This window comes from Python bivittatus, unplaced genomic scaffold (genome assembly GCF_059951505.1).
Source record: "Python bivittatus isolate LINGU-HERP-01145 unplaced genomic scaffold, Pbiv_v1 ctg000160_np1212, whole genome shotgun sequence".
NCBI lineage: Eukaryota > Metazoa > Chordata > Lepidosauria > Squamata > Pythonidae > Python > Python bivittatus.
The window spans coordinates 1,978,972-2,005,114 of record NW_028277076.1 but is presented as its reverse complement, the minus strand read 5'-3'; the positions used below and the strand labels follow the sequence as shown (position 1 = coordinate 2,005,114).

At 48.6% G+C, this 26,143-nt stretch overlaps 1 protein-coding gene across 4 annotated transcripts; it reads left to right on the top strand.

Moving 5' to 3' along the window:
• Positions 1 to 1,134: 1,134 nt before the first annotated feature.
• On the top strand, positions 1,135 to 22,699 carry AK1 (adenylate kinase 1). Of its 4 annotated transcripts, none has more exons than XM_007434442.4 (14): positions 1,135 to 1,665; positions 4,312 to 4,498; positions 4,835 to 4,996; positions 5,488 to 5,660; positions 6,505 to 6,618; positions 6,926 to 7,117; positions 7,817 to 7,907; positions 8,730 to 8,797; positions 14,440 to 14,482; positions 16,764 to 16,799; positions 17,376 to 17,539; positions 18,634 to 18,750; positions 19,558 to 19,749; positions 21,194 to 22,699. In XM_007434442.4, exons 1-14 carry the CDS (start codon positions 1,603 to 1,605, stop codon positions 21,260 to 21,262), a joined length of 1,671 nt encoding a protein of 556 aa, XP_007434504.1. In that variant the 5' UTR covers positions 1,135 to 1,602; the 3' UTR covers positions 21,263 to 22,699. The 4 variants fall into 4 exon arrangements, with proteins under 4 accessions (XP_007434504.1, XP_025026442.1, XP_007434505.1 ...); XM_025170674.2 differs by lacking the exon at positions 1,135 to 1,665 and adding an exon at positions 3,902 to 4,075; XM_007434443.4 differs by lacking the exons at positions 1,135 to 1,665; positions 4,312 to 4,498; positions 4,835 to 4,996; ... (3 more) ...; positions 7,817 to 7,907; positions 8,730 to 8,797 and adding an exon at positions 8,919 to 10,675.
• Positions 22,700 to 26,143: the final 3,444 nt, after the last annotated feature.

Below are 26,143 nucleotides of genomic sequence, written 5' to 3'. Positions count from 1 at the left end.
ATCAATTTTTTTGCCCTCTCAGGACAAATCATCATGGAGAGACTGTGGAATTGCTAAGAGCGAACGACGACTTGATGGCACGTAATTATCACCATCGTCTGTCACAAAGGCTGAACTAGATTTCTTGCTCCTTTCATGCTCAGTTTCCACATGCAGAGATGTGCGTGCATGCCCGTCCTGTCAGGTGAACCCATGTCCCACAGACGTTTGTAAACGGACCCCAGAATGCTTCTGAAACTTCAAGGAAGTTTAATTTTTAGGGTGTCATAAGAGGGGGGAGATTATTATTAAATACACAGAGGCAGTATTCACAAACACACCTATCTAGGGCCCTGAATTCACCCATTTTGGGTTTTGTACAATACACAGAACCATCAACTAAACAGGTTGGTTTTGCACACCACGCATTAGGCTACACACACACACACAGAATTATCGAAGTCTTGACCTGGCTTGGATAAATGCAATGCGTGAACAGAAGGATAGGTACCTCGTCCCTTGGATTTACTTCATTCAATTCCATTTTTTCATCCAGGGTAAATTAAACAATACATGGCATTGAATCTCCCCATTCCTTTCTTCTGACCTTGAATATTTTTTTTCAGAGAAATGACTCACTTGGTCCGGACCATGCTGTTAAGCCATCAAAGAATAAACTGAGATTAAAACGAACCAAGTTTAGTTTCCTGTGCTGTGTGAATGCAACTGCAGAGACCACGGGTGGGCTGGGGGGGGGGAATTGTTCATTCGATCCCTTTCTTTAAGTCTTACATGACTGTGTTTCCTCTCAGATCCATCTGAACATTTGAATGTCTAAACCATTTTGGATAGAGACCAGCCACGCACCCAAGCCCGGAGGCTGCGTGTTTCCCATAAATGCAGTCTCCCGCCTTGCTTTCCACAACATGACGCTGTTTCCACCAACTACCTTGGAAAAAAGTCAAAATTAGGGAAAAGAGGAAGAGGCCAAGGGAGTAGGGACTTGGCCAGGAGTCTGGTTTCCACAGCAAGTTTTTCAGCAGCACCAGTGCAAGGACCCTTTGCAGCCCCCTTCAGACGGGGCTAAAGCCCGCGGGAGGGAGCAGAGCTGGGGGCTTGTCCAGACTGTCTGTCCAGGCTTGGTGTGGCAAAAGAGCCTTTAAAAAAAAAAGGAATATTGGTGTGATTTTAAAAAGAAAGGAGAGGACGGATCCTGCTGGTTGGAGTCGTCATTCAGAGCCTTTGGAGGGTGTAGGATGGGGGAAAGAGCCTCTGGCTGGGGATGATGGGAGCTGCTATCAGACAAGGCAGAGGTGGAGACTGGCGGCCAGGCTGTAGCTCTCACACACGCACGCATGCACGCACACAGCTGAAGGGAGGCAGCCTTAAAAACAACCCCGCCTCTTGCCTGCGCGCCCGGCTCCCGCTAGCCTTGGGCGCCCCTCTGCACAGGCTCAGAGACGCTCTTTCCACCCAGCCACACACCCTCGCGCGCCACGGGCAGTCCCCTGCCCGACCTCCCGCCTCCGCTCCCCGCCCCGAGCCGAGGAACGGCCGCCAGAGCCGGGCTGGACGAGGAAGGGAAGGGAAGGGAAGGGCCAAGCCGGGCGTCCCAACAGGGCGATGAGCGACCCGGCCGACGCTGGCGACTACGTCTCCCGCCGGGAGATCCCGCGGCTCTTCGAGGTAGGTCCTGGGGGTGGGGGCTCCTCCGCCGGGACAAGCCCCATCCCGGGCGCCAGGGTCGCCTCTGAGCAAGCACAAAGCGCCCCGGGCGCAGCGTCCATCGGCTCAGAGCGCAAAGGCGCCGCTCTGGGGGTGCCCGAAGTTTGCGCAGGACGCCAAGGGGGTCGCAAGGGGGTTGTCCAGGGGCTGCTGCCTCGCTAGGAGAGCGGGGCGGGGGCCGTCCTAGAAGAGAGCGGAAAAGGATCCCCAGCAAAGGAGGAAGAGGGTTTCTGAGCGTAAGCAGAGCGTGCCCTGGGCTGGCATTTAGGGGCAAGCGGACTGTGCTTTCCGTTCCCTCCTTCGGAATGGGTAAGGCTGCATATTACTCCATGGGCGTCTGAAGCGTTGATGCAAATCCCTGATTCGTGAGCTGGCAGCGGGTAGCGCTGCTGGAAAGGCAGGGGGGGCTGGGCATCATTATTCCCACCCCCCGCTTGAGAGGCTGTGGAAAGTTGCCCTAATGGCTCCGGAGAAGTTTGGCTACGAACCCAGGCTGGGCGAGGGTGCTTTTCCGCAGCTGGAGAGCGTGATGCTGCGCGCGTTGGCTTGGGGGGCAGCGGGGGAGTCGCGGCGCTTCCTGCGGGTCGACCCCAAGCCTTGAGGCGAAAGGCTGGTGTCCCCCCCACCCCACTTGCATGAAGGCGTCCCGCGTCCTGTTTGGGGTGGAAGCCGCCATGGAGGGCATCCATACCAGGATGGATGAACTGCGTGCCCGGCGTGAGTCAAACCATCAGGAGGCATCTGAATAATTTGCACAAGTTTGCACCCAGACATGTTGGAATGTGCGAGATGTGGGTGCCTGTTCATCGTGCACTGCTTTGCCTGCCCCCTCCCTTTCCATCTGTTTCTGGAGAAGCCCCAGGAGTGGGGCACGAGGCGGTGAGTTTCGGTGCACGTAGAATGCATGGCTGGATCCTCATCCCCTAAATCCCAAAATTTGGGACAGAATTCCTCTTTGGCTCTGCAGTAAGAGTCCTGCTGAATCAGGAGGCTGGTCTTTCTGTCCCGTGGTTTGCTCCCCATCCTAACTATATGGAAAGGTAGACTGCCTCTTCATGGGGATGTTCCATTTTTAAGAGGGACGGCTGTTTGCACAGAGAAAAGAAAAGCTGCACTGTATCCGGCAAAAAGGGATGTTTTGCTCAGCGTCCTGATTTTGTTTCCTTATAGCTTTTACCATCCCACCTTTCAAGAAAGTCTCAGAAAAGTTTATAAACAACTCCAGTAAGGAGAAAAACAAAATGAGAAAAAGTTACATTGCAGAGAAATGCAGTGAAAAAGGCCCACAGCAGTTTATAATCCAGGCTTGAAAGCAGCGGCCTTTCCATTCTCATGTGTTAAAAGTACATTCCATCTACAGCTAACATTTACAGACATACTATTCCTACATATGCCTGCTCTCTATTCAGCTACCCCAGCTTATGGCTTTTAATCGGTCCATCTTCCTCTGGTGCATCAACTCAGATCCATCTCTGAAGCCATCAAAATCTGTCAGGAATAATAGAGGGGCTACGAATTCTCCATAGCCAGATGTCATGAGAACCGGCGTGCTGTTGTGGTTAAGGGTGTCAAAGCAAGACCAGGTTCAAGCCCACAGGAAGACTTTGGGACCTTTCACATCCCAGCCTACCTCACAGGATTGTGGTAGAGATAAAATGAGGGGAAACACTGCCTTGAACTCCTGGGGGGGGGGGGAGGAAGCTGGAATCAAATGCAATCCATAGCAGAGGCAACCAGCGAACGGCACGTAAGGACCCCCGTTGGATTTTCCCATGATGCATCAGATGATGCAAACACCGAGGCATTCTGGGACATTAGAAAGGGCCGCTAAATTCAGCTGCTGACTGCCTCGTACAGGTCAGTAAGGTCTCTCTCCCCTCCAACGACTCTGCGAAGAAATCTAAATAGTGAGGGTGTGTTTGTACATAGTAGCATCACAACACAGCAACGTCTCCATGGCTAATTCTGAGAGCTGTTTTTACAACGCCTCTCTCCCCAAAGCTTTAAAAAAAAAGGGCGGGGGGTTAGAGCAGTGCTTCTCAATCTCAGGGACTTTAAGGCCTGTGGATTTCAACTCCCAGAATTCCCCAGCCACACTGGGGAAACCCTAATTAACCCATCCTTTCTTTCAGACACTAAGATATTCCCCAAATGTGTTTTCCAAGCCTGTTGGTGTAAGAGGTCTCCTTGCCAAAAAACCCCAAAGTTTCTTCTGGCCCCACCACAAGGAAGTTTCCGTCCCCCGAGAAACGAAATCATCGGGAAATTTACTGGTGCCTGATTTGGTTGGCGAGTTAAACTGTTACTCTTGGAAAAAGTCCAGGAGTTCAGCCTCAGGCTGGCAGTGAACCCTCCTCCTGCTGAGTTCCAGGTCTGTTTCCCAAGTCAACTAACTTTCCTCTTGGAACAATATATATTTTCCAGAAAGAGAGAGAGAGAGAGAGGGAGGAGAAAATCAACAAATATGTGGATTTTGGGTACTAATTCGATATCCCATTTAATCAGCAAAGGCTCCCCAGATCCTGAAAGGGCAAATATTTATTAATAAGTTAATAAAGAACTTATTCTTCCCCAACCAGCTGTCTGTTTCTGCTTCTCCTCCTCCAGAGCATGTTGACGGGTCTGATGTATTACCGGCCTGAAGACCCCATCGGTTACCTCGAAGGCTGTTTGAAGAAAGTCCGGGAAATGGGTGGTCCGGAGGTGCTGCAATGGGACACTTTCATCAGCCAGGAAGAGCTGGGCATGCAACCTGTGGCCGACGGGCTGAACAGGAAGCCCATCTCCCGGGCAGGTGGATGTCCGTTCTACAGGCGGGGTGTTTCGGGATTTGCCGCCGGGTTCTGGCAGTGGCAGCAAAGTCTGTGTGTGAACTCCATTGCGGTCAGAACATGTCCACCAAGCCCTTCTGAGATCCATGAGGTCTCCAGCTCAGAGATGTACATGTAGAAAGAGGAGAACCACGTTTGGATCCTGGGGACAGATGTTCAATTTTATCAGCGAGTCTCGCTTGCACGGCCCTTAATATTCCATTATGCCTTTGTCTTGCCCTGGCTGTCTCGCACTGTCCCCTTCTCTGATGAGTTTCCACTCCCCAGCTAGGCTGTGACCACTTTTCTCTCTCTGGCAGGTCCCATCACAGCCCTGTTCAGCTCATACCAGGAAGTACCCTCCATCAAGACCCAGTTCTCCATCGAGAGTGACTCCGATATGACCGAATCCACTGGGTTAATCCAAGAATACAACGTATTTGATCCTGAACGTCCCCGTCCTAAGATCATTTTTGTGATAGGTGAGAGGTTACGTCAGAAGGAAGATTGGGGTGGGTGAGAGGAGCAGTTCCTTGGAGGTGGTGGAGGCCCAATTCCCTGTGATATGATCTGTGTTTCTCGCAGGACCATCAGAACTTCATTTGGGGGTGGAGGGACGAAACCAACGTCACTCCAGAGGAGGAAAATAGCATGTGGAGAAGAACAGTTTATCTCTCCTCTCTCTACACAGCCTTAGAAGGAATCTCCTCCTCGATCTACAGTTTTCTTTGGGGGGGAAAGTTCCCACTGATGCAAAGGAAAGAATTCCCATGGATCTTTTTTCCATGTTCTTTTTTGCAGTGAAGAATGAGATGTTAGCGTGAGAAGGAAGGATTCAACCTTGTCTTCCTATCTTCAGGGCTCCTTATCTAGACTGAACTTCCCCACGGTTGACCAATTCTTTTCCCAAAGTTGAGGCCACTTCACTACTGCTGTTGAATGTCAAACTGATCGGCACCTTTCTCCTGTGCAGGGGGTCCCGGGAGCGGGAAGGGGACTCAAAGCCAGAGAATGGCCTCTCACTTCGGTTTCGTCTGCATTTCCATCGGGGAAATCCTGCGTGGCCAGTTGATCCACCATGCCACCAGCGACAGGAAGTGGGAGTTGATTGCCAAGATCATTGCCAATGGAGAGTTAGCCCCACCGGTGAGCAAGCGTGCCTTAAAGCTGCTGTCAGCCCCCTTGACTCATATAGTTTGGGCTTGTTCTTGGGCGTTAATGGGAGTTTGGGAAAGAAATGAAGGCTAAATGTGAAGATAAAGAATATTCTGAAAATTGGGCAATCAAGAACTGATTGATCATGTACAGCCTGCAACGGAAAGTTTGTTTTACTGTAGTTCAGTGGTTTTCATCTGGCGTGCCGTGGGCTTGTTCTGGTGTGCCACGAGATTTTTTTTCTTGTTTCCTAAATCCTAAGTGTACAACTTAATAAAAATTGCATAACTTCCTCTCGAACCAAGTCTTACACGTTTAAAAATACATATATACGATTAAGAATTTTCTGGCGTGCCACAGAACTACCGCGGTATTCAATATGGTGCCACGGACCCAAAAAGGTTGAGAACCGCTCTTCTAGTTGAAAGACTCCAGTGTAGACGGTGGTTATTTGGAGTTACTTCTCCCCACTACGTGTATTGGAGGAGCAACGGGGAAGATGAGTTGATGGAGCCAAAAAAGAGACAGAAATCAAAGAGAAATAGGATTTGCATTCTTTTCTGGTTCAGATTCAATTCTGAGTTAGAAGACCTTTGGGATTACTCCAGCATTACCAGCGAGAGAGATTGGGTTATTTCCAAACCAGGAATTATACCAAATTGGACACCTTTTTTTCCTTTTTTTAAAGAGGTCCTCCATCCTTCTTCTCCTGGCCTTCTGCCTTAGTACACAAGCCGCAAACCAGGACGAATTAGGGGAGACCTCTCCTGCTGTGTTTGGGTCTGCAAAACACCCCACAGCACCCCACCTCCTGGGATCTCTCTGTGTTTTTCAGGAAACGACCATTGAGGAGTTGAAGCAACAGTTCATCAAGCAGCCAGATGCCAAAGGTTTCGTGGTGGATGGATTTCCCCGAGACATTGGCCAGGCCTTCATGTTTGAAGAGCAGGTGAGACGAAGCTTCCTGGGAGCTGTCAACGTTCAGCACCAAAAGGCGGTGGGTTGGGGGCCTTTTCTGAGGCCTCAGTTCATTTCTCCACCTGCCCTTCCAGAACATTTTCCCTGCATCTTTCAGCTGATGGTAGAGGGACCAACATGTGAGGTGGCCCTGGATTTTTCACAGAGGAGGAAGTGAACCACAGGGAGGAAGATGTAGAGGAAAAGAGAATTTTGGAATGGAAAGCAGGCAAGTCAGGATCAGACCTATCCAGGGTTCTCTTCCCATGATTCGTTCATCTATCCTTTGTCTTTGTCAGGTTGGTTCTCCAGATGTTGTGGTATTCTTGGCTTGCTCAAGCCAACGGCTCCGGCAACGGCTAGAAGAACGGGCCGAGGAACAAGGCCGCTTGGATGATAACCCCCATGCCATTGAGCGCAGGCTGGAGACCTTCAAGCAGAATGCTCAGTTGATTGTGAAGTACTACCAGGAGAAGGGAGCCGTGGTCCGGGTGAGGACAGTGAGGGTGGGAATCCAAGAAGATGTTTTGGGTTTGTTTTTCAATTCATCTCCCAATGACACATCTCCTGGGAACCTCATTTGCATGGAACAGTGTCATGCAGCTGGTTTCCTGTGGGACTTAAGTTAGAGAAGTCATGGTTGTTAAGTTACTGGAGAACTTTCCTTCACCCTGGCAAAAATGGCACTTAGCTTGGCTCTAGAGTCATACATGACGCTGAAGATGGCGGTCAATACCTTGCCACTGTTTTCCATTGTCACACGTCTCTTTGGATGTCAACCATATGAACTAAAAGCACTTTTGGTATCTCGAGGAACTTGTGGCTGCATTATAAAATCAGTTTGGGTCCGATTCAAGGTGACATCTGCTTTTAAGTCTGCTTTTTTCATATTACTGAAGAACTGTACTTTAAGATGTTGGGATTTCGTAACAGTAGTTCTTTCTGATTATGGCCGTGCAAGAGCCACATGCCTTTGCAGAATCAGTAAACAGATATGGATACAAATGTCCTCCATGCTGTCTTCTCCATCCCTTCTCTGAAGGGATGTTAGAAGGTGCCAAAGATACTTGCAAGTGAAATCCAAAAAGTATAAAGGTTTTTTTCACACACGGTTGGAGGTATAACCAAGCAGAGACTTGCTCAGCCCAACATGAAGAAAAGATTGATAATATATTTCTTCCCCTTTCCAGTTCGATGCAGACAGAGAAGAAGATGAAATATTTGCTGCCATCCGCTCCTGTGTTCAGCAACGGTTGCATCCAGGTGGAAAAAGAATTCCAGGTGAGGGATGCATCCACCTACACCAAGGAACAAAAGGGGTGAAAATAACAATGCCCCCCCCCCCAGGAAAAGCGAGAAGAAGCAGGCACGTTGTGGAAGGGAGGACTTTAGATTGCTCCAGAGGGCATCTTGGTCATCTTCAGAGAAATTTCCTGGGGTGACTCAAATCTACAGAAGCTGCTGGAATTAAAAGCAGGGGCCGTTGTTCTCTGTTGGGGCTGGAGATCATCTTCTAGAGAACCTAGAGAAGGATGAACCCCCTTTGCACCTCAAGAATTGGTTGATAGCTCATGTCCAACCAGATGAAATATATGCAATGTTTGTGCAGCCCTTTGAGATAGTCTAGACAGGACACCAAAACCATGAGTACTAACATTACTTTCCAGAGAACTAGGGAGGGTCCTTTCTGAGACGCTTTCTCCACCCCCATTCCTTCTGTGGGCTAAGATATCTCTTTTGTCCAATTGTTGCCCTGTCTGAGGCTCTTCCTCCTGTCTCCCAAGGTTATTCTCACATCCCATTACAGTTCACAACTCAGCAAGTGTCTTCCACTTCCAACTTCTGCCCAACTTCCTCTAGCTGCAAAATTCCTCCTTTCATGATGCCCATCTGGAATTCCTTGGGGGCAGAATAAGAGGGTTATTCACAAACATTTTGATCCAGTTTCTGGGGTTCTTTCATCTCCAGAAATCCCAAATAAGTGAACCTGTGCCTTTTGAGTATCCTTGGAACCCTGGTTGTGATTTTTCCACCAGCAATGTGTTGTTTTCTCGTGAATCTTCCAGGCATCTAATTCTCCTGTTTTCTGGCTTTGGGGTCTAGATTTGCCACTGCACAATGTCTTCAGCCCGAGCCAGGACTCTCCAAAGGAAGAGCAGAAAGAGGAGCAGGTGAGGTCACCACCATGATACAGTCCAGACCTGGATCTTGGCATGGCTTCCAAGTTGTGTTTTCCTGAGCCTGGGTTGAATCAGAAGCCTGCTTCCTTTTCATCAGACCAGAAGCCAGAACTGACTGGGTGGGAGTTCCTGGTGAGAAAGTATTGGAGACAGTGCCAGGGGTCAGTGACTGACATTGATGGAGCACAGGCAATTAACCTGCTGTTAAGCAAACAGGAATGGAAAGAAAATACTGGAGAGTGCCAAGAGGCAGAAGAAACGTGCTGCTGGTGGACAAGGTCAGAGCTACTAGTAGGTTCAGCCAGGGCCCAAAGTGGAGAGGACATCTCCTTGGTCTGCCTGCCTACTTTTTCTCCCTCCTTTTCTCTCTCCGTCTTTCTCTCTTTCGTCTTTTCCCCTTTGCTCTCCTCCTCTTTCCCTTTGTTCATCTCCAGCAAATCAGCCTCACCAGAGGTCAAAATGAAAGTCTTCCCTTGGGTTCTGGAACTAAGCTGAGGACCATCTACAACTCATCTCAGAGCCATGGGTTACCCATCCTTGCAAGATGCTCAGATGGGATCTTCTGAATCCGAACCCCACACAGTCCAAAAATTCTGGCCCATTGGGGCAAAAGCAGCCCTTTTCATCTGGGGTTCCATAAGAGATCATGAGTGAAGAAGCACATTACTTTTTTGATATATAATGTCCTCTACCTATGTGATTGTTCAGAGTCAAAAATGACTTGATGGCACGTAATCATCGATCAATGCCCTGTCTGCTGTAGATGCCCTAATTTTTATGCAGGGGGTCCCTGAGACCTGAAAATTAATTCAAGGGTTCCTTTAGGATCTAAAGATTGTGTGTTTGGCTAAGAGCAGAAATTTGCTACTTGAAACTAATTTTATTGGAGACACCAGGAACTGAAGGTGGCACCTTCTACAAGAGAAGTCAATTTTCCTTTTGGGGCCAGAGACCTCTCTCTCAATCTCCATCTGTCTTTTCTCCTGTTGAAATCCCCGAGTGTTTCGGTCTGTTTTCATTCTCTTCTAACATTTATCTCGCTGGGACACCAGTCTGGGCTGAATCTTGATGCCCATATATTCCTATTTATGTCCATGCCCACCTTTACTGTAGGCAGTTTTGAGGTTCTCAAGCGATGTGTCCCCTGGAAGACGATGCTTTCTGCCCCCTTCTTGCAGGTGTTTTGCCTTAGCGGACGCACCTCGTGCACTCCAGTTGAGCGATGGCATCTTCATACCCTTCCCAAAGGTGACTTTTGGCCTGCGTCTACAGTCCCAGTTTCTTCGACATTTTTGGCCCTTCCAAAGTCAATATATTTGTGCCAGTGGGCGGATGGGTGGAATTCCTCATCTCTCAGCTCTGCTTCTGAGCAATACCCAGCTTGGATCTTGCCAATCCAGGGCACCATTGACCCGGGTGTCATTTCTCGTGCTAATTGTAAGACACAGTCACCGTCCTGGCCCTACTGCTGCACCGATCTCATGATCCGCCGCTGCTAGGAACGGTGGCTCGTGACCACGAAAGGTCTGTCCGTTTGACGCTTTGCAAAAAAGATATGCTAAAAGTTCAGGCTTTTTTCTGAGCCCCAGCCTGGAATGGTTTTAGCCCTTCCGCGAGCTTCCTCTCTTTTCTAGCCCCCGCCCGCCTCCCCGCCTGGACGTATCTCTTCTCTCCCATCCTCCCCTATCATTGCTATTCAGGTCCCGTCTCTGGGCATCCGTGGCCGCCTCTGCTCCCCCCTTTTTCCCATCATGCCTCAAAGACTCTCTATATAGGGTGGTAAAAATAACCATGCAGGGTGGCCGGTGGCTGAGAAAACAGCCTCCTCTCTCTGGCTCCCTTTGTCTCCTTCCATCCCACCACTGAGAGGTAAGGCTGAGCTGTTTTCCAGGATTTTTATTTTCCTAAATGCAGGACGTCCCTCGGGGGGAAGACGGGGAGCCTAACAGCCTGGTTGCCCGGCAGGTTTCTCCTTTTTCTCATTCACCCCAAATCATCCGGAAGGAAAAGAACATTTCTCTAACGGTTAGAGAACCAGGCAAAGCTGCGGGTAGGAGCTGGCAACACTGCGTGTGGCCATCTTTTTAAGTTTTTTAGTGACACGCAGCGTTATCTGGCCAAATGTTGTGCTTCGACCCACCAGCCATTTGTGTGTGTGTCTGGGTGCGTGTTTTTCTGAATGGTCCTGCACCAACTTTGGGAAGGCGCTTAGCTGCAATAACCTTGCTGACCTCTCTCTCTCCGTTGCTCCAAATCTGCTGGAGGGGGGTCTTTTAAGTCACTTTTTCAAGGGGGGGTCGTGTCTCTGTCTTCCTCCTGCCCCAAGAAATGCAACATTGCCCGGCTGGAATTTTGCATGACTTTGCTTCGCTCCAAGGGGACCGAGAGAGGCTGATGTTTCCTGCCACATTTTTGAAATCCTAATAAAACATACCCTGTTGGCTAACCTCGAGTATACATCGGAAAGTCCCCAGCAAGATTTGCAGGTGATAGAAAGGAGAGTTGGTGTGCAAGGTACGGGGAACTACAGGACATGGAGGACTTCTGGATGCTGGTGTAACCAAGATGGAGAAGTCCTGAGAACATAGTTTCGTTTTCCTTCACCTTGTTTCTTTCTTTATTGGAAGTATATTCTCTTTTTCCAGGAGCAAAAGCCTCTCCTCTCATCCCCCACACTCCACGACCCCCCTGTAGGGTAGGCTGTCTTGAGAGAGAACGAATGGCCAATTGGGGAGTATTTGTGGCTAAGGGTAAACCTGAACCTGGGACGTGCATAAGGAGGCGAAGCTAAAATTCAGAGGATTCACAATAATTTGCTTGGGGGTTTTAACTGCACGGTGTGGGGGGAAATCTAAGGACCTCCCGTTCTTTTCAGCTAGAAAATTAGCAGGGAGGTTCTCTCAGAGGTCCCATGCTAGATTTCTATAGGGAGGAAGATGTTGTGTGTTGTTTTTAACAGCACACCCAGCCCACACACCTACTGTGCGCCTGTCATTAAGTGCCGCATCACCTCATTATGATGACGGGGTAGCTCATGATAATGGTAATATAGCCTGGATGTGAGAGATGCAGAAGTAGTTTAAGAGCCAGACCTCATTAACCATCATTATCCACTCTTCCTCTGTGACCTGGAGAACCTGTTCCCCACGATGTCTTTTCAACTCATGTTTTTCCAAATGTCTGGAGATGACCTGGTATTTATTTCTCTGTCTCCGTTTTATAACTTATTTCTTTTCAGCATCGAGGGAGCCACGGGCAGGCCCTGTGAAGCCTCTTGGGGGGCTGCCCCATTTGAAAAGCGGAGACCAGCTTGGCTGCTTCCTTATCCAGCCACTTCCTTGCCTGCAGAAAGCTAGCCTCTCAGGACAGCCTCCCCACCTCGCCCACTGATTTAAACCAGCCTTCCCCCCATCCCAGGATCTAGAGGGCAATTCTAGGCACATTTTCTCAGAAGCGAGTCCTGCTGTTTTTGAGGGTGCATGGTTTTGGGGAACGGGTTGCCTTTTAGATGTGAGGTTTTTCCATAAGCAGGGAATTCCAACTCCTGACACACCTCAATCCGAGAGGGTCTGTACCACAGGCTTCCCTCGCCCCCCTGCTTTAAACTTTGGGAAGAAGTTGGAAACTTGGCTCCACCGCCCCAACTCCGCCAGCAAAGGGGTGGATAGACTCTCCGGTGAGATTTACAGCCGCCGAGCAGCCCTTCGCAAAACCTCCTGGGGAGTTAACCTTATTAGGTGTAAAGAAAGAGAAATGTAACTGGACCTGGTTTTTTCTCTCTCTCTGGCCAAACCATGCCAGCAATCTATTCTTGGAGCCCCCCGTCTAAGCTTCTTCCTGAAATTACGTTCTCGGATTTTTTTTTTCGGGGTGGAGTGACCTTTGGGATAACCCAGTTAAGGATGAGCTCCTGTTCAGGCATCGGCCAAATGAAACACCACCCAAAGTTGCTTAAGAAGTGCAGCCGTGATTCGATTCAGGCTTTGGAGAAGCCCAGGAGGCAGGCTTCGGTGGCTGACGTTTTGCAGCTGAGAAACTGAGGCCCAAAGGGACGGTACCAGAACAGGTAGCGCGCCAGGACTTGAAGCTGAAATGCCAGAATTTGGGGACGGCTCAGACAAGAGCAGTGACTTGGTTTGAATGAAAGAAAGGCATCTATTCTGGTCTGTAGAGCAGCTGATTCCAAATCTGGCCTTTCTAAGAGTTGGGGGATAAATGGGGTAAGATATCGCTCCCTTGGTTGGTGTGTTTTTTCCTGGAAAGGTGGTGATATGGAACCTTTTCACAGAACTGAAGTGAAAGGAAATCACCCTAACCGTTGTAAATCTAATGGTTTGGGAAAGCTCTTGAGGTTGGCAACTGTACGCCCAGGTCTTCTTTCTGGACTGATGGACTGATTCTACGCTATTGAGTCAAAGTTGATTCTTACATAGGTTCTTCCAACCTGGTCCTTCCCCTCTTCCAGCAGTGTATTCATCCACCTTGCAATGGTCATCTTCCCTCTTACAACTTCCCCAAAGGGGGAAAAAATAAAAATCAAGGGTGGTCCCCATATTCTGTGACATTAAATAGTACAGAACAAGGCACGGGGTTGGCTTTTCGTTCTGGATCATTGTTCAAGCTGGAAGGAGAAAGATATAAGGAGTGGTCCAGCTATCCCCAGATGCTGGCCAGCTCACGACACCCACACTGTCTGGGAATGATAGTCCACCCTACCCACCCAAGGCTGACCTAGGCAGGTGAAGCCACCAGCAAAATGGCTGCTTGATCCTAGAAATCAAACCCAACAATATTTTTATGGCGGGCAAGCAGTGAAAGAGAGATCTGGAGAATTCATACGGTCCTCCCATCTTCTGCTTTATCACCCAACACTGCCCTGTCTGAGACACAACAGGTACCTGAGGGCTTATGGGGAATTTTGCCCCAATTTTGCCCCCGGGGAGGTCCTTCCCTGCCTCTGCCTAATTGGCGCTGAGGCTCGCCCACTGAGGGCTGCCTGTACATCCGCCGGAGGAAACCAAGCAGGAAGCAGTTGCCATGGGAACCTCTTCCCAGGTGATGCATCAGAGGTGTTTTTCCCTTCCTTCCCCCATCCACGCAGCTCTGAGTCAGAAGCTGCCATCCGTGTTGCAAACTGAGCCATCCTTGGACTCCGCTTCCTCCATTCGGCAGTTCCAAGGTGAATCTACCGGGGAGGGTTGATTCTGTAAGATCTCCTCTGCGTTCAAGGTTTATCCTTCTCCATCTCAGATCTCCCAGCTGGAAAAAAAAATCTAGCAGAGTTAAGAGTTGCTGGGTCCTCTCCAGGATTGGCTGTAGGGTTCCAGAATAGATTGAGGTATTGCTATTTTATTTTTTTTTACGTCCTCCAATATCTGGAAGCACGTTAAAAGTTTTTATTTGCCTCTGAACAGAGTTGGCAGTTAGGAACATCTGGAAACAAAATGTCAATGGGAAGGATTTGAAGAAAAGGCAATGTGGGGAGAAGGCCCAAGAACTAATTTTTGCTCACAGTCCTGGATTATTGTTCTTTCTTGTTTTGGAAGAGGAGATTGGAGCAGTCAAGGAGTTTGGGATGGTCGCCTTCAAGAGCTGTGATCTTTGGTCTAATCAAACCTTCTGTTTTCTTTCAGGGGGAGGATTTCTTCCCCTCAGAACCTCTTGGAATGGCAGCAGGTCAGTGAATTTTCTTTCTTTCGTTCTCAGTTTTGGTGGGTCTTGATTTGCCCTTCCGTTCATTCAAGGCAACTTCAGTGCTTGTCACCTGAGACATCCCTGTGGATCCTCACCTGCCAACACACCTTTTCTTTAGGATCTTCTAACTGGGTCCCCCCCCCCCCCCAATGCTCTATTCTTCAAGAGAACAACACCAAACCCCCCACAGCACGTTTGCTACTGTTGGTTGGACGGTTTCTGAGTTAAGGCATGACATCGTGGTCTTCCTCCGCTCTGAAATTTGCGGGTGGAAGCCCTTTGACCCAACATCCCAAGTACATTGGGTTGGCATATCGTCACTCCAGAGCACCGGTGTCCCACTGAATATGTGGGTGAATTTCAGCCTGTGGTGGAACTTCTGAAGTCAGTTCATGAAGTTGATTTGAGACGTTTGTAACAGACTGTCTTGTGCCAGGCTGTGCCCTTGGTCTGCAGAATTCAGTTTGGCCTGTTCTGCGTGGTGGCATTTCTCCATCACTTGGTACCCATCATATGATGGGGCTCCTATGTTGCCATTCGAAAGATCAGCTCTGCAGCTGACTTACAGCTCCTACAATCTACATTTGCCCCAGAACTCCTTTCATGGGGTGCTAAAAGCCAAAAAACCTAAGAAGATACAAAAAAACTCCTTCAGGCACTCTGACTTGACTCCCAAGACCACACAACTTCCTTACTGGTTGTTTCTCCAGCTCTGCAAGGGTGTAATTCTGGAAAGCTGTAATCCAAGAAGAATGCTCATTACAGGTTGTTCATGAAACCTTAAACCGGGGTGTTATTTTTAGCCCTCCTGCTTGGCAGTCCTTAGATTCCCAGCCAGGCCTGGAAAAATTTCCGTGCTCTTGAGGAGCATCATTCAAAGAAACCGTAGCAAAATGCACCCCTCTTATTTTGCGTTTCAACATTTGCAGCCCGCAGGAATCGGGAAACGAAGCTCACGGGTGCTAACTCCTGCAGCGCCTGAGAGGACATTTGTTGTAAAATAACCTTGCCAAGGAGTGTTGTATCGATTTATATGGCGGGGAGGGGGGGGGGTTGGCACTGCAAAACAAAAATGTAATTCAGCCCTTCTCTTGCGCTTAATTTATTTTCTAGCTCGGCAACTTTTTTTATCTTGAGAACCAGCTACAAGAAGAAGCACCCGGGTGCTTTTCAAATTCGGCTTAGAGCGCCAATTCCCTCCATAAATTTATTTCTTGATCTGCTCTGTTTTATCTCATCAATACGTAAAAGCCCCAGAGTAAAGCCATATTTGTGAATCCCTGGACTCCCTTGGCTAAAGTCTGCTTGAGAGAGAAACCTGTCCTTCAACCACAACTTTCGTAACGCTGATGGTCCTGAAACCCTAACTGAAAATGCCCCCTTTTCTGAAGGCAGCTAGAAATCCATCAGGTGAAGTAGGCTTCCTTAAAGAAGTTTGGCCTCTCGTGTGGCATTCTGAATTTTTCAGGGAAGATGTCTTGTTGGGTTCGTAGCGCAGAAGAAAGCAGAAAGGGGAAGTCACGTAGTCCCAGAAAAATGACCTCTCCCATCTCTGGAAGTTTCTGAGATGGCTCCCAGTTCCTCCAGCAAGGCTTAGTCCCTCCAGATGTTCTGGATTGGCATCTGCGCCGTAGCAACCGTCTCTACGGTAACCTATGTTGGCCACGCGGCCCATAGCAAAGCCAAGCCCTGCCCAGCCACGGAGAGCAGTTGGGCAGAAACTCTGGAACAAAAATGTGTTGAGAAAGAAGGATAAGCAGAGGATTATTTTTTGAGTGAGGGGGAAAGGGATGATGCTGGAGGGTGTGGGAAGATGGGCATCCGGTGTTCATGTATAGAAGATGGTACTGTGAGAGCTGGAAAAGGTAATGACCAAATAAATCAGTGCTTTTTTCGCACCTTTTCCATCCTCAGATCTTTTCTTTTCTTTTCTTTTCTTTTCTTTTCTTTTCTTTTCTTTTCTTTTCTTTTCTTTTCTTTCCTTCCTTCCTTCCTTTCTTTCTCTTCCTTTCTTTCTCTTCCTTTCTTTCTCTTCCTTTCTTTCTTTCTTTCTTTCTTTCTTTCTTTCTTTCTTTTTCTTTCTTTCTTTCTTCTTTCTTCTTTCTTCTTTCTTCTTTCTTCTTCTTTCTTCTTCTTTCTTTTTCAGGGGGGGGTAATCCTTTTTAAAAATGGGTTTACAAACTGAGATGGGAGCCTCGGATGAGCAAGCAAGAAACAACTTCTCCGCCAGAGCGTAACAGATTTTCTCCCTTTTTTCTTGCAGAAAAGTTGAAAAACCACAAAATCATCTTCGTCGTGGGTAAGTCTTAAGCCTTCTCACAAGGGTTTCCTTCGGCTCCACAAAGGCTTTTAGGGACTTTTCAGCAGGGATAAGGCGGGATTGAATTTCTCTCAACAATTTTTGGTTCGAGCAGACCTCGATAGCGTCTTGGGTAGGCTGGGGAGCACAAGGTATGAAACATATTTCTGGTGCAGAGAAAGAAAAGAAACCCTACAGATTTGGCTATCCACGCAGAGGTCTTTTAAGAGTTCATTCCCTTGTTTTTCCATTTCATAAAAAATACTCCAAGCAGATAACCCCATTTCCGTGTTTGTATTTCTATACTCCTTGCATTTAGACGATCGTGTTTGTAAAATGTCTCAACCGTCATCCAGTTGGGCACTCTCCAAACGTAGCGAGCGCAGTGCCATCGCCGACCCCAGCCAGATGTGGCTTTGGGCAGTTGTAGTCCCCAAGAAGGGGACGCTGCTGCCACGAGAAGCCTGGTCCTAAACGAAAAAAGGTCTCGGCCATCGCTGGGAAGAAAGCCACCACCCAAGCAGCGTTTTTCTTCTTCCCTAGTTCTGCGCCTGAATGCTCTTCTGTCCTCTGCAGGGGGACCAGGTTCTGGGAAGGGGACACAGTGTGAGAAGATTGTCGAAAAGTATGGCTACACCCACTTGTCCACCGGCGACCTGCTGCGGGCGGAGGTCAGTTCTGGCTCCGAGAGGGGGAAGAAGCTCTCGGCCATCATGGAAAAAGGAGAGTTAGTCCCTCTGGTGAGTACGGCGGAACCAAGCTGATGTTTCTTAAAGGTCTTTTGAAACCTTCAATGCTTCTGCATGCTCCATCCCCCTGCTCTTAAATCCCAACGCAGCTTGACTCCACAGTTCAGGCTGTCCATGATTCTAAGCCAAACACCCCCCCTGCCCCAAAGCGAATGTACAAACACACCACACCACGGTAGCAACGCAAATTCCCAGGACCTGGAATTGCCTTGCGATATTGCTCAGCCTTCCTTCCGTTCCTTCCCCAAATCTCTGCTTTTCCCCAGAAGTCAAAGGATGGGCAACGTGCCTGAATGACAGGCTTGGGAGGGGCGCTGAAGGTCCTTCAGGCCACCCTCGCTGTAGGACCTGCAATCTTGACAAGATAGCTCTCCAGTTCTGTTTAAATCCACACGGGCAAGAACCAGCTGCAAGAGTAGGAGTTAGCTGGAGGGGGAAAAAAGGACTGTGGAAAAATGGGATGGTAGCCTTAAATTATATATTGTGCAGAAGGAAAAATAAACCCTTTGTTTGTTATACCAGAGGCACCATTGAGTAGCAATAGGAGGAAAGCAGATTTAAAGTAGAATCAGGAGGAATTTTTTTAGAGCTTTTCGGCTCTCGAAGAAAGTTCCTTGGGAAGTTGAAACCTTCTCATGGAGGTATTTAGAGGCACTCTAATATGAGGGTTAGAGAGAGCCCAGTTAAATCCTACTCGAGCTCTGAAACTTGTGGCTGTTTAGGTCTATTCATAAACCTAGGTTAGCAAAACTCCCAGAGGCTATGTTTGCACTGGCCTATTTTAGCCTAACATGGTATGCTTTGCAAACCTAGCTACTGGGTGGCTTTGAACCCACTTCTCTCTCTAATGTCTGATCTAAATTACTGGTTGTTGTGAAAATAAAGGCAAGAAAACCATGTGAAGTGGAGGAAAGGTGGGGTATAAATAAATCCTGGAGCAGATGCTGGATTGTCTTGGGTTAGAAATATTCCAGTATTTGGGAACTCAATGAAATCCAAGATCCTTTCCCTGTTCTGTGAATCCACAGCTCCGGAATTCTTCTGAAATTTGCAAAATACTCCTTTCCCCATCTCCTTGTCCATAGGATACTGTCCTTGACATGCTGAGGGACGCCATGTTATCCAAAGCAGATCAGTCCAAAGGCTACCTGATTGATGGTTACCCCCGGGAGGTGAAACAGGGCGTGGAATTTGAGAAGAAGGTAAGAACAAGGTGGAGGGGTGGACCATCTTGGGAAGTCTTGGTTGCAGAACCTGAAACATCTCCAGAACGTTTGCAGACCGATTGGGAATGAAAGGTTTGGGTGGACTTTTCACTTGAATCATCCAAGACAACGGCTGAAAATTCAGTGGAATTTAAACATATCTGACTGCATTGGAGCTTTTGACTTCGAACATGATGTTTGTTGTTATTATTGAATTATTATTAATATTATTGGAGGCCCATCCTTCAAGCAATGCTCCCCCTGTAAGATCCTGAAAAGCCACAAGATGGCAGTGCAATCTTTCCTCCCAACCCTGTACCTGGCAAAGAACATTAATTTATTTTAGCATCTAATTATGATGGGCTATTGTTTCACCTAAATTTTGTAACCTTTGTTTAATTGATTGATTGATTGATCTACTCATCCCATCATTATTGGTCCTTTAATAAGAGGTGTCAGGTGAAATTTGCAACATGCCAAGATGGGTTTAGAGGACCTGTGTAGATGACCAAATCATTGCAAAATGGTTACTGTCCCATCAGTATTGTATGCCTAGTCGTCTTCTTCTTCTTCTTCTTCTTCTTCTTCTTCTTCTTCTTCTTCTTCTTCTTCTTCTTCTTCTTCTTCTTCTTCTTCTTCTTCTTCTTCTTCTTCTTCTTCTTCTTCTCCTCCTCCTCCTCCTCCTCCTCCTCCTCCTCCTCCTCCTCCTCCTCCTCCTCCTCCTCCTCCTCCTCTTCCATTCATCTCTTTTCCTGAGTGTCTTCTCATCCCCAACTTGATCTCACTTTGACCCTCCCTGGGCAGATTACTGCCCCCAGCCTGCTTCTGTACGTGGATGCCGAGAAGGACACCATGGTGAAACGGCTGCTGAAACGAGGAGAAACCAGCGGGCGCGTGGATGACAATGAGGAGACCATCAAGAAGCGTTTGGAGACGTACTACAAGGCCACCGAGCCTGTCATCGCCTACTACGAGAAAAAGGGAATTGTCTCCAAGGTGAGTCAGGTCAATGGCTTGAAATCTCTCGCAACCTTTCCCTAAAATTGGCCATTTTGGGGAGCTGTATTTGGGGCCGGAGGGGGGCATTTCAGCCACATTTTCTTGCATGAAAATTACTGGCCAAGCCATTGGCCTTCCTCAGTCCTCTGGCTGTTGTCTCGTTTCTTTGGGAATGGCCTGGTTAGCACATTGCTCAGGGCCATTGGGGGTGGTCCCCAAAATAGTCTTTAAAATGGCCACTGCAGGTAATACAGACTGAATGCCTGAACAGTCCTCAGTTTACAGATGGGAACACTTGGATGGACTTGGCAGAAAGAGAAAGAGAAAAAGAAGGGAAAGACAAACCTAGAAGGGAAGAAAAAGAACTATTTGGACAGGGGATGGAAAAGGAGAAATGACAGCTCTTCCCTATGGATCTTTCCTTCCTTCCTTCCTTCCTTCCTTCCTTCCTTCCTTCCTTCCTTCCTTCCTTCCTTCCTTCCTTCCTTCCTTCCTTCCTTCCTTCCTTCCTTCCTTCCTTCCTTTCTTTCTTTCTTTCTTTCTTTCTTTCTTTCTTTCTTTCTTTCTTTCTCTTTCCTTTACACTTGAATGGCGTGGCAGTCTCCATCTCTGCCGGGAATGATACCCAGAGTATTTTGAACTGGCCTTGCCCTGGCAGGCCAAGGGCACCAGTCCTGCTGAGCTGTGAGGATGGGCTGGAGTCATTCATAAATCTCAGGCACTTCCACCCAGGTCTCATCCTGCCCGGCATAGCAGGGCGCTGACTAACTGGCTGCCAGCGGAGGGAAGAGGCCGACGCCAGCAGTGGGAGGATTTCGGAGAGCAGCAGAGGGGAAATGGCATTTGGGTGGGGAGGAAGCAATTCCCAAGTCTTGGGGGCTTGACCTAAACCTGTGGTAGGAGCAGCGTTTGAGGTGGATCCTCCTCTGAGAAACAGAATGGCGGGTCCAGCCTTCAGACATAGATGAGGCGCGCTTGGGTCTACCCATCATGCTAAGCCATGGGCTGTTTAAACATGGCTTATTGAACGAAGAAGTGTTGGGTGTGCTCAACCGCAAAGCCACAAAGCATGGTTTGAAGGCACCAAGCTTGGCTTCCCCTTGGAACCCACACGATGGCTTAGGGGCTGTATGAACCAGGGCACAAAGGTGGCCAGGGAGCAGATAAGATCCCCCAAACTAGACCCAGTGGGTCTTCTTCTAGTCCTCACGTTCTCTAAACCCTCTCCCTTTGAACGCCATGTAAGCTGGTGGGCATCTCCCCGATGGTCAACCTGGCCGCCCCAGGAGTCCCTTTCAAGCAAGGGTGATCCCTGTGCTGGCTTTCTGAGCTCAAGACTTATGGGGAGGGGGCGGGGGGGAAGGATGCTTTGATATTGTCTCAGAGGGAGGGCAGCCCCAGGATTGCCCTGGTGAGCCCTCTGGCTGTCTCTGGTCTTCAGATCAACGCGGAAGGCTCGGTGGACGACGTTTTCAAGCAAGTCTGCACTCACCTGGATGCTCTCAAGTAAACCTTCCCTTCGTCCCCCCCGGACCCAGACTTCTGCAGACGCGCCCCTGAACGAGCGCCTCTCCTCTCCCCGCCCCACCGCTCTGCCTCCCATGTCATCTCCAAAGGCCGCGAGGGAGGAAGTGGCTTCATCCTGTTTTCGTGGACAGAGCCCCATGGAGGAAATTTCAAGGACAAAGCGTTTGGCTTCCTTAGACCTTCTCTCGCAAAGTAAAGCACGCTCTTGTGAGATGAGATGTTTTTATCTTTTTTTTTTTTGTAATGTGTTTTTCCCCCTCAACCGGGGGGCAAAAAACATGTCTTTTTATTCCTGTTTCCAGGGGTTGATCAAGGTAGGGAAGGTCCTGTGGATTCCACCCCAGACGAGGTGGAACGAGGACAATCCACTCCAGAGCCCCTCGTTGGACTGCAGACCCCATTCTCCCCAGCCAGAGAGGCGGATGCGAAGGGATCTTTAATCCGGCAAGAGCTGGGGGGGGGTGATAAGCTTGGGGGGAGGGGAAGGCTGGCTGGGGGTGATGGGAGTTGTAGTCGTAAACCTCTGGAGCACCTCCCACCCTCTGTACCTTGACACGAATCATTCAGAGCAAGCTTTGGAGGCTTCGAAACCTCCTTTTAGACCCGCAAAGGTTCAAATTCTTGAACAGGCTGATAAATTTCCCCAGGCCTCGGCAAACTAGATCTCCGTGGGCCAGTAGAGCTTAATTTTTATTTGGAAGGAAGAAATGGAAGACGTCTTCCAACGCACAAGCTCCCGTCTGTGCTATCAAGCAATCCAGCCATCCTCAGAAGAATTCAAGCTTGCAACTGGAAAAAGAGAAATCCGGCGAGGGTGCAAACTTTCTCCCCGGGGAGAGAAGAGGGCAGGGGGTGCAAGGGTGCCCCTCAGAAGATCAGGCTATTTTTTCTAGTCTTTCACCCCCCCTGTCCACCCCCACTAGTCCTGGTTCTGTGTATCCTTGTAGGCTGAATTTCCTTAGCAACTAAACATTGCCAGTCACAGATCGCCTTCTCCTTTGTCTCTGTGCAAAGGTCCCCTTTCTTCTTTTTATTTGCTTTCTCTAAAGTAATTCTCTGCTTTAGGGAGGGTGAGAAAAAGAGAAGGGTGGGGGGAGAGGGTGGAAGGAACCAAAGAGGAGAATTTGGGGCGGGGGGGGGGAATTGCTTCCTTAACAAACATGGTGCTTCTTTGTCGCCCCTCTTCTCAACAGCTGCATCTCTCCAGATTAACAGTTTGGGTTTCCAGGCGTCACTAAGGCTTTCTAAAGACCTCTCTGTTTGTTGTCCCTCCATTTCCTTTTATTTGTACAGTGATTCCAAATATTTATAAGAGATGGGGAGGGGAGACGACAACCCCCTCCCACCCACAGTCTTAAAGGCCTGGCCCCGGTCTGAATGTATTGATCAGATTGTCATTAAAGAGCGTTTTAAAGAAAAAGCTTTGCGTTGATACTGTACGTTATTTCAAAGGGGGGGGGCATTTTTCCCCTTCATTTTTTAAAAAAATTGCGGGGGGGGTCCTTGGACACAGGGAATTTCATGCATGCAGGGGTTGCTCATAGGGCTTGATTGCAGTGCCCGACTTTTCCAGCCGAGCCGACCGAAGCAAATTCAGCTGGAAAACGTAACCTGCATTATTCTGAATCTGATTGGGGGCGATGCATTCGTTATTCTGGAATTGTTCTTTAATGCAGGGGGGAAATGTGCTTTTTCATTTTCTGATAGTTTTTCTGGAACTGTCTGGGTAGCAATCCGGGAACTAGCACAACAGCAGAGTGTGTAACGGTGATTCACACGCGAACCTTTGACGGTGCAATCTTGTTCTTGGGTTCTGGATGATCCAGGGGTATCCCACTCCCCATTTTTAAATCCCCATCATTTCATTTCCCTCCTGGGAAGATTTAAAAAGACGGAATGACTTTGGGTCCATAGTGGTCCTTGCAGCAAGATTGCGATATGCACAACGAAGGAGAAGTACTGAAATTCTCACCAGAGAGGAGCAGATTGGGAAGAGGTCACGATTGGCAGAAGTGTCCAAACGGACAAGAACTTTTCGAAAAGGCTGGGAGCCCTTGATGGAGTTTGTGCTGCAAACAGAGAAAAGGGAAGTGATGATTTAGGGATCTGATGACCGAAGGAGAATTAAATATGGGGCTGAAGGGGTTTTTGTAATACTAAGGCGGGAGGTTGGGGGATGAATGTGTTAATTTCTGTTACAAAGAAGGTCGGGAGTGTTTCTTTAGGTAATGTTCCCTTCCTTCCTTCCTTCCTTCCTTCCTTCCTTCCTTCCTTCCTTCCTTCCTTCCTTCCTTCCTTCCTTCCTTCCTTCCTTCCTTCCTTGTTCTTCTCTCTTTTTCTTCTGTCCTCTCTTCCCTTTTCTTTTGGACTTGTCTTTTATTGTTTGAAAAGATTCTCAACCAAAATAAAATGTGTAAAAAAATAGCGCTCCAACCAGTCCATCAGGACATCTCTGCAATGCCCAAGGCCATCCGGGGACTCGAGCTCATGGGGAGGGTGGGCAGTGACAGGGAACCAGGGGACCCGGTCTGTTCATCCCCACTAAGGATGGGGCAGCCACCTTGAACGCCCCCTCTAAGAGGTCGGCCGCAAGCCGGCGTTACAGAGACGGCGGCAGGGGAAGGAAACCGACTGTAAAAACATGCTCAGATGTCTAAGTCATCAAATAAATCCAAGAAGAAATCCGCCGTGATAAACAGGAACGGACAGGCAGTCTCTGACAAAAAGATTCCCCCCCATCGCCCGGCTCCTGGCCAGCCGACATCTGGGAAGTCGCCGTGGGACACGGCACGTGGCTGGAATGTCGGGGCAGGAGGAAGTGACCCCCCTTCCTTACACGCGTGCATCCTTCGGCCCCCAGCCCTGCCCCATTCCATGAAGATGCCTCTCTGTCTGGGCCGCAGCATCGCCGGGTCAGGAGCCAGAGAAACAGGCCAGTGCAAGACGAAGCAAAATTGGGAAAAACACGTCTCCGTCTCATTCGCTCCCCCCTTCCCCAGCCTTCGAAGCCCCCCCCTCCAAGGCCCACCGCAGCTCTCTTGCCAGCATCATCTCAAGCTTGAACCCAGGTTGGGCTCGCTGCCGGTCCTTAAAGCCCGGGGTGCCGCAGCAGTCTATCTTTCTCCTGGCATCGTCTTTCCTTTCCGCTGCCAGCTGGCCGAGCTGAGGAAGAAAGAGAAGGGAAACGAGTTTGCAAACATGATCCCCAGTCAGAGAAATCCCTTCAAGAACTTCAAATACCTCGAGGGTTTTTGTAGGTGTTTTTCTGGAAAAAGCAAGAGGGTCCCCCAGAGGTTTTTGCAGGGGGCAAGGAAAGGGGGGGGTCAGAAAGTAGGAGATGATTTTGATTTCAACAGAGGATTGTTTGACGTCAGTAACAGCTCCAGGAAGAGACAGAAAAGGGGCAAAGGAATTTGGCTTTCTCCCACGCATTTCCTGCATCACAAGTTTTCGCGACCCGAAATTCAATGGCAAATCAGATGGAATTCACCTACCCAGGTGATTGATTGATTGATTGGTTGGTTGATTGATGTTTACTGATATTTCAATTATCCATAAATACAACTTTATTTTGTTTTTTAGGAAGTGACTCTGGGTGGTTTACAGTAAACACAAAAAGTAAACGTTAATTGAAATATAATCAAAATACAATTTTTTTCCTTTCCGTTCCCTCGCTTCGAGCTCATCTGAAAAGCAGAACTTTCTTTCTTGCATCAGGAGGAGAGGCTGGGAAGAAGTTCCATATTCTTAGCATTGCTGGGGGGAGCCCAGAGGTCATTTAGACCGACCCTGTGGAATTGGCCAAACTGAGGCCAAACGGATGTTTATGACAAATTGAGGCCCTTCCCTACTTGGACCCCTCCAGCAAAGGAAAATAAATTACTTCTGGGTGGGTGGGTGAAGGGGAGATGGTTGCCCACTAACTGTTGCCCAGTTTAACTATCAGAAAGTTTCTCTTAATTTCCGCCTCTGCAATCCTGTTCATTTTAAAATCCACTTTGGAATTAAAATCCATTTTAAATCCTGTACATTTTAAAGAACCATCAGCAACAGCTGGGGTTTCCCCCCCCCCCGCCCCAATCTTCCTTCCATCCTGAATATCTTCTCCCCTGGCCCAGCTTTTGAGCAAAACAGGAACCTGCGAGTAAATTAATCCTGTAAGCAAAACCACAAGCAAAGGGAAAAGCTCTAGAACCTTCACACTGTAAAATAGTGGTTGACACAGAATGAAGTTACTAGACCTCATGAACTTCCGGATTGGAGATTGTGAGAATGGGGGCTCTTGGAATAAGGCCTGGGCACTGGAATCTTTTGGTGCTACGTTAGTTCAGCTTTGACTTCTGTTCCCCGGTGCACAATTACTAGCACCTTTTTCGTAGAGTTTCACATTAATTTCCTCAACAAAAAAAAACGAGAAGGGGTTGCATGATGGGGGGGGATTATAAAGGAGGGGAAGTCTAAGGGTGCATAAAACAGACCCCAGCATTTCAGTTTTTATCATATCTTTTCCTGCCAAGGAGACCCCCCAGAATGAGGATCAAGCACCCGAAACAGGGTGAGTTTGACCCTGAAGCTGGGTCCAAGGCCAAACCCCAGAGATCTTCAAAAGACGAATTTTGACTGTTCCTCTGCAGAAGAGCACGGCTTTTCCCCACCAAAGATTTTTCACTGTCAAGGCGTGATCAGCCGCCGAGGAATTTTTCTTCTTCTTGGCATCCTTTGAAGCGGTTTAAAAAAAAAGAAAAAGAAAGCAACAGAAAGGGGAAAAGAATTGCATTTCCTCTCGCTGCTTTGCCAGCAAACTCTTGGCAGGCCTTCCCAAAAGGGAGTTGATTTCCTGCTTCGGCATATCATTAGTGCTGAG